Below are 8,526 nucleotides of genomic sequence, written 5' to 3'. Positions count from 1 at the left end.
CCCTCGATATGGTGGTAAACCCACAATGAAGTCGAGTGGCAAGTCTTCCAACGGTCTATGGGGAAGTGATAATGGCGCCAGGAGCCCAGCTGATTTTTGGGTTTCGTATTTAGTGGCTTGACAATCCGGACATCTACCCACAAAATGGAAAACATCTTCGCATATCGAACGCCACGTGAAATTAGCCTGAATTTGAGCTAAAGTCTTGGTGATGCCCATATGTCCACCCGTAGGTATGGAATGGAATTCATGTAACAAGAGTGGAATGAAATTTAGGTCATTGGGAAGCCATATTTGACCACTCTGCAATATTAAACCATATGAGTACACAAAGTCAAGATGTTGAGATGGTTGTTCCTGCAACTCTTTTCGAAGGTTCAAGAACTCCTGATTGGCTGCCAGTTCTCGCTTAAGGTCATCCATGATGGTGAAATCAGGGACTGATAACCAAAACACCATGCCCTTGTCCACCTCAGGAACCCGAGAGAGAGCATCAGCGATACGATTCAAAAGGCTTGAACGATATTGTATGGGGAAGTCATACCCCATGAGTTTGGTAAGGTACATGTGTTGTTCAGGCGTTTGCACATTTTGACTCATCAATTCTTTAAGGCTCCGGTGATCAGTGAGTATCATAAATGGGTGACCCAGCAAATACTACCGCCACTTCTTAACGGACGAAGTTATTGTGCACAACTCATGAACATATGTCGAAGCTTGTTGTAACCTAGGGCAAAATTGTTTGCTGAAAAATGCTATAGGGTGGTGTTGTTGGGATAACACAACACCCAGACCTAGTCTTGAAGCATCCGTTTCCAAGGTAAATGGTAAGGAGAAATCAGGTAAGGGAAGTACTGAAGCAATGTTGACAGAAGTTTTTAAAGCCTAGATGGCATCCTGTACTATGGTGGACCATTCGAAGGTATCCTTAGTGAGGAGATGAACTAAGGGTGCCGCTATCGCTGCGTATCCTCTAATGAAACGTCTATAAAACCCAGTAAGGCCCAGAAATCCTCGAAGAGTATGAAGAGAAGTGGGCGACGGCTATTGTTGTATGGCGAGAATCTTCTCCTACACTGGTTTCACACTTCTACCTAAAACCATATGTCCTAAATACTCAATTTGGCGTTGAGCAAAGGCACCTTTGGATAATTTCATAAAGAATTGGCCCTCCTTAAGCAACTAAAATGTGTACTCCACATGATGTACATGAGCCTCGAATGTTTTGTTGTAAATCAGAATATCATCAAAAAAGACGATAATGAATTTACGCAGGTGTGGCCGGAACGTGGTATTCATTAATGTCTAAAATGAAGAGGGAGCATTGCAGAGGCCATAAGGCATAACATGAAACTCATAATGCCCTTCATAAGTGTGAAAAGCTATCTTATACACATCTTCCTCCTGCATTAAGATCTGACGGTACCCTTGAAGTAAGTCTAACTTTGTAAACCAGCAAGCTTTGCCAAGTTCATCAAGCAACTCATCAATGGCAGGTATCGGAAAGCGATCCTTTACTGTTATCGCATTCAATGCCCTATAGTCGACGCAGAATCACCATGAACCATCCCGTTTCTTTACCAGAAGAACTGGGATGAGAATAGGCTTTGGCTTGGCCGAATGATGCAACTACACAGCATGTTGGTAACTTGCAACTTAATTTCTTGTTTATGAAAGTGTGGATACCTGTAGGGACGTACCCATAACAGCGCAGAGTTCAGTAGGAGGTTAATGGTATGATTAATCTGTCTGGTTGGAGGTAGAGCGGATGGGTTTTGAAACAAACCAGCGTATTGTTGAAGAAGAATGTCGATGTCAGGGAACTGGGTAGAGGTTCGGGTGATTTGGTTGGAAGGGAGCTTAGTTTCTGTGAGTCTAATGTGAAAAAGGGCGCTGACACCGTTAGATTGAACTACACGCCGTAGCTAGTGGTGTGTTACATCGTGAATGACATCCTCGCGATCTCCCTGGAGCTCGACAATACGACCTTGGTTCATGAACTTCATAGTTAAGTCCATATAATCAGTCAAAACTGGGTCCAAAGACTTGAGCCATTGCACTCCCAGAACCAAGTCCACACCCCCAAGAGGTAAGACATGAAACTCTACCGAGAACTGGTGCCCTTGAACCTGGATAATGACATTGTGACAAACCTGGGAACATTTGATCTCGCTAACATTACCTACAATAACGCGTAGGATTTGCGTGGACTGTGCCGGCAAGCCTAAAGTTGAGACCAAACTCTCATGAATGAAATTGTGTGTGTTGCCGCCTTCAATCAAAATAATGACCTTCCTGGTTGAGATATATCCCTCCATACGCAGTTTCGGGCGCGAGGTGACCCGAAATAGCATGGAGGCTAATTTGAGGATGTGGTAGCTCATCTTGATCATGTGGCAAGGAAGGAGAGTCCTCTAGAAGAGGTATCTCAGGGTCAAGCTCATCATCATCAGCAATGAATATAAACAGCTTGGAAGCACAATGATGGCCACGTGTGAATCTCTCATCACAGTTAAAACATAGGCCCTTCTCATGACGCATGGACAATTCCTCCGATGATAGGCGTTTGTACGAAATTGTTGTTAGCGGCATTGGTAATAAGGAGGGAGGAGGAAGCAAAGAAGGTGGTGGAACGGGTGGAGGTGGGGTGGTGCGTGGTGGGTAAAGATTTTGCTAATTTTGTCGAGGACGAAAGGAACACCGCAATTCACAAAACTTGTCTTCTTGTAATCGAGCAAGGGCGGTGGCATGGATATGGAGAGGGGTTGCAATGCTTGGAGGAGGCAAGCCGATAATCTGATTTGCCAAGGCTTCGAATTTTGTTAGATAGTCGTTGACGGTGCCTTGTTGTGTTAACTTGAATAAAGACCTCGTAGGATCTTCATAGTGTGAAGAAGAAAAATGTGCCTCCAACGCTTGAAGGAACCCTTGCCATGAAGGAATCTGACCATTGTGCATCATCCATTGAAACCACATGAGTGTAGGGTCATCTATGTAGAACGAAGCTATCGTTAATCGTTCCGGATCCAATGTAGCATGATAATCGAAAAATTGATTTATCTTAAAGATCCACCCCACGGGATCCGTACCTTCAAAATGAGGGACCTCAAGCTTCAGCCGATATGGAGGAGTATGTGGAGAAGGAGAAGGAGGATGTGCCGATGAAGATGCAGGAGAGTGTTGACTGGATTCCATTATTGCAAACTGCTGCACGAGGTCATCGATTTTGGCTGACAAGGATAGTTGGTTGGTGGTAAGCTTGGCAATGGCGTCCTCCAAACGGTCGAGGTTGGTCTTGGCTCTTGTATACTCCACCATGGCTCAAGAACAAGAGAACCAATTGTTATGAAATGCAAATAAGGGAAGAGAACACTAATAGAGAAATGAATCATATTATATTTCTGCTTGTCTCATTCCTACGGTGCACCTCTACAAATAGGCACTCGCATGCACAACTGGATAAGAATACACGCAAAAGGTGTCATACCTCCCTAACCAAAATGTAGGGATATTCCCAACAATATTAAAGGACATGCAACAAAACGCACTACTAAAGAACACGTATGCACTAAAGGACGCGCACTCACAGACACACACTATAGGATTTGTGAAAATCCTTTATTTTATTCTACTCTTATCAGCACCATTCACACGAAGTCCTAGAACCTTCGAGCTGCTGTGATCCTTCTTTTGGGCCTCTTGGTATGGACTGCTTATGACCCACTTGGTCTATCACAATAGGAAGAGAGTGGGGTGCAACACAAAAGGAATGAAGACAGGCAATGGGTGCTTGAGTAAGACTATTAAAAGGGCATCTTAGTCCATTTGGAATCACTATTATTTTTTATGGAGTGCACCAAGCAAAAACTTGTGATGCATAAAACAATTGCCCCAAATAAGACAAGCAAAGCAAATATATAGATCCAAAGACTCCAAGGTCCAATGAAAAAATCTCCCGACATTAGTCTCACATCCTTTCCTACTTGAGAAATTTCTTGTCACTGGACAGGGGTTAGTATATATATAATAGATACAAAATGTCGCAATATCCAAATAGGTCACAGACCATGCAGAAAGCACTAACCTAGTTGCAACACCAATACACCATTTACATGCATCCTATGTTTTGATATATACTTCGATAAATAGTTATTTTTGTCCTTAAAGAATGTAGCGCTGACAAATCTATCCCTTAAAGAAGAAAAAACAAAATTTAATCCCCAAAATTGTAAAAAGTTAGACAAATTGTCTCAATTAATTTTTGTTCGTTAATGTTAGAGAACTCGCCTACATGACACGCAAGGATGATAATGTCAGGAAATTGATGGTAACGTGGAAATAAAAACTAAAGTCACTGACAGATACGTTCCTAAGTTAACAACTCAATGATATTTTCGTCCTTCAAAGATACAACTTATTGGCAAATATATCCAAAAAATAGATAAACTTAATTAGTAGATATTAGAATAAGATACATACACCAACAACCCATTAGACTTAGAAGTTTTTGATTTTTTTATTGCATATATATATTATAGTATATTATAATCATAATTATATTTATAATGTCAACTTATTACATAGAAATCAAGACTCAAGAGGAGACAAGATGGGTAGATTCTCAAATAAAAAATCAATTTGTCAAATCTTAAATGAGTCATCCACATGCAAAAGAAAACAAACATGAGAGGTCAAGTAATCAAAACTACAATGCTTTTGTAGCTTCTCCAAGCCCTTAAATGTATCTTGTTATTGATGTTAACTAATTAGGTTTATATATTTTGTGGATATACCTATCAATAAGTTGTGCTTTTGAAGGACGAAAATATTAAGAAGTTGTTAAATCTAGGGAAGTATTTGTTATCTTTAGTCTTTATGTTCACATGAGCATTAATTTTGTGACATTTTTGTTCTTGAGTACCACGTAGGCAAGTTCCCTAAGTTAACGGTGGAACAAATTTGTCTCGTTTTTTATATTTTCGGAGATTAAATTTTACTTTTTCACCTTTCAATGACGAATTTGTCAGTACTATCCACTTTCATAAACGAAAATAATTATTTATCCTAAATATTTGAAATTATGTCTGTAACCATTGCTCTTGTATCCAACATTTGCATAAAGGAAAGCAAATAAGAAGGAATAAAAAAAATTTAAACAAAGAAAGAAAATCATTCCATAGAATAAGTTTCAATTTTTTCTTCATTTGATTTTTATTCAAATTTTAAAATTGTTATCATTTCATTTTCTTTTCCTGGACCAAATAAAAGGTTAATATTTTTTACGAAAAAAAATCACTATAAACAGTATAATCAGAATTATAAATTTGAGAGATACACATCAAAAGTGTTTCGTACTATTGAGTGGCTTGGTTAGTCTCTTTATCAACCAATCATTCCCTAATATCTGCTTATACATAAGGCCTATTTTGAACATAAGTTCTTTGTGTTGGGCTATAAGTTTATAAGAAGTTTTACAATCATTTGTTGAAGGCCATTTGTTTCATGCACTTCTACTATTGAATCTTGTATTCTTTTTTATTGTATTTTGAAAAATTTATTCCAGAATACAAATTTACATCATGAAATGGACATTTCAGAATACAAATACAATGAAAGGTGCAGGTTCAAATAAGGGAGTGTAGAATTCAAATACCTTGTAGAAGTTAGCATACAAATCTTCATACTTGCTATGTGTTTGGAAAACCGGTGCGAAGGCCCGGAATGTAAGTTGGATCCAGTGGCGGAGCCAGAAAAATTATAAAGCCTGGGCAAAAATTTAAAGATAGCAAATTCACATTGTATATAATATGTAAATAGTAATCAATCAAAATAAAAGAGACTCGTCATTTTGTCAACAAAAATATAGTTTAAAATAAAAGAGATAAACATAATCTTACAATAGCGGGTTAAATAAAATTACGAGGCAAGTGTCCTTTCCGAGACTTCTTTGCGGTAAATGTTCGAATAATATCAATATCATCAAGTGACTTGAATATCTCCCGCTCGGTGTAACATACCATCAAGTCATTGAACCACACATCGTTGATCTTATTGCGCAATTTAGACTTGATAATCTTCATTGCTGAAAAAGCTCTTTCAACGGATGCTGTCGACACCGGCAATATCAAAGCTAGCTCAATAAGTTTATAAACCAATGGAAATACCAAATGTTTCTCAGTTTGAACCATCTTCATAGCCAAACTTTGAACATCTTCACAAGTGGAAAAAGAAGCATTTCTTCTCACTTGAAGCACATAAGTTTCAAGTTGATCCCTAATTGTTCCTCGGTCATCATAAGAAAAGTCTGCATGATAAATATCAGCAAGACGAGCAAGCTTATCAACATCAAACTTGGAGAAAGAGTTCTTGGGGTCAAGACATGAGAAACAATCAAGTATAATGTTACTTCCTTCACTAAAGCGGTGATCCATCTCCACACATATTTTATCAATAGCAACATAAAAAATCTCTGCACGGTAATGATGAAGATTAGTGATAGTCCTCCCTTCTGCTCTTGAACGACCCCGAACTGGTATTTCGTCATCCATATTTGGTACCAGAATACTTTTAGCAACACAAAATCCTTGGACATCGGCAAAAAAATTATTCCAGCCACTCTCTCTCATTGTGCCCAACCGAGCTTTGACAACATCAACTAATTCCATGGCATTCACAATATTAAGATCTTTTCTTTGCAATATATTTGAAAGCTCGTTTGTTTCCTATGACCTGGATCACGCACAATCTCATTTGGATTAAACTCATTAACCACATTAGGTGGCGGTTCTAATTCGGCTTCTTGTTGTACAACATTCACATTCTCAATACTTGCTCTATCAACCAAAAATCTCCTCATCTCTGAAATTAAATGATCTTAAGTTAATACTCAATTAACAATTAAAATCATAAGAATCAAAATTTAAATAAGAATAGTTTTTCAAAATAAAAGTAATCTCTTATGATTTATAAAGAGTAGGAACAAGCATTATATTATATTCAATTAAACATCATTATAGAAACTAATAAAATTAGATAACCAAAAGAAACCTTTATTGTAGATAATTTATCTATCAATAAACAAATTTACAAGTGGTATGATTCCACTGTAAAAGATCTTTTTACTGCTATTATAAATAATACTATATGCTTATAATATTACTAGATACACACTTTAGTTTGACTTATCAATAAAACTTTTATAACCAATGAATCTTGCTGTGTAGTAGCTTAATCTGACACTTAGCAGCACACAAAATGACAAAATATATTATAAAGTAAATATTTTTTATAATGAAATTTATTGAAGTTATCAGTATGATACAATATTATAATTTCACCATATGAGATTTTAGATAAACTTGAAAAATATGGGACCCATTTTCACAATGTTAGTACTTCTATATAACATAAAATATTTAACCTTTCAAAGACAAACCCAAATTTTTCTTCTTCTCTGTGTCTGCTACTACTAGGCGGTGCAAATAAACCCAAATTTTTCTTCTTCTTCTTCTCTGCTACCTTTGTGTTAATTGTTTCAATTTAAAACCACAATCAGTTGAAATTAAACAATTACTAACCGAAAAAAAAGGGGAAGGCGGTAGTCGGAAAAGAACCAGTAGGTGTCGATGGCGGAAGCTGTAAGGTTTCTACAGTGTTGCTGCGGTGACGAAGCTTTACTTCTTTTGTTTCTGTTACCTATATTTTTGCCCTTTTAATTTTTAACTCTTACAATTGTTTTGCCCTTTCAATTTCTTGCCCTTTCTTTAATATTTTTCTTTTAATTTTCTCCATTTTTATGTTTGTGTAAAATTATTTCATAATTTATATATAAGTATTTATTTATTATAAATTATAAATTTTAGTTATATAAAATAAACATTCACTAAAATACTAGTAATTGATAAATGTACAACTTAGATTTATAGAACAACATCACATGATATTTGCTTTAAGCTCATAGTAAATTTGTGAAAAAGCTGACCAATAATAATGAATTCATGTGATTGGTGTTTCTATAGTTGTTATTACCCTATTGCATGAATTATCGTAATTATTGTTTACAAAGGGTAAATAAATGAGAAGGAAAATTCTACCAAGAAAAAAAAAAGAGTGAAGGATAAGAATACACAGTCCACAAAAAGGGTTATGCCAGCTAGTTCAACTAACTATTTAACATCAAGATACTTTTTGTTGAATCTGCGTGCTAAACATGATAGTTGCCCGTTTAATTCATTAATAAAGAAAAATAATAGTACAGCACCAAAAAAAAAAAAGAAAAATATTAGTAACATAAAATTAAAAGGGTTATGCCAGAGTCTGGGCAATTGCCCAGGGTAGCCGGGCCTTGAAACCGCCTATGGTTGGATCCAAAAGTATGTCTTTCCTTGCTTTTGAAAACGTAAGTTGGGTTGCGGGCAACCCAAACACACTGCTATGTCACTTGCCTTTTTATTTTTGTCTGGTTATGACATGAATAATAATACGCTTTCAGTTCAGCTAGTTAAAATTTTTGGTAATACACAGGTA

At 36.7% G+C, this 8,526-nt stretch overlaps 1 protein-coding gene across 1 annotated transcript; it reads right to left on the bottom strand.

The window, feature by feature from the left end:
* Positions 1 to 5,697: 5,697 nt before the first annotated feature.
* Positions 5,698 to 6,856, bottom strand: LOC102663783 (uncharacterized). Its single transcript, XM_041006838.1, has 2 exons — positions 6,809 to 6,856; positions 5,698 to 6,722 (listed from the first exon to the last, which is right to left on the bottom strand). The coding sequence occupies exons 1-2, from the start codon at positions 6,854 to 6,856 to the stop codon at positions 5,907 to 5,909; spliced, it is 864 nt and encodes a 287-aa protein (XP_040862772.1). The 3' UTR covers positions 5,698 to 5,906.
* Between the last annotated feature and the right edge of the window lie 1,670 nt (positions 6,857 to 8,526).

This window comes from Glycine max, chromosome 11, assembly GCF_000004515.6.
Source record: "Glycine max cultivar Williams 82 chromosome 11, Glycine_max_v4.0, whole genome shotgun sequence".
Taxonomy (NCBI): domain Eukaryota; kingdom Viridiplantae; phylum Streptophyta; class Magnoliopsida; order Fabales; family Fabaceae; genus Glycine; species Glycine max.
The sequence above is the reverse complement of the archived record's forward strand: the minus strand, read 5'-3'. Positions and strand labels throughout refer to the sequence as shown.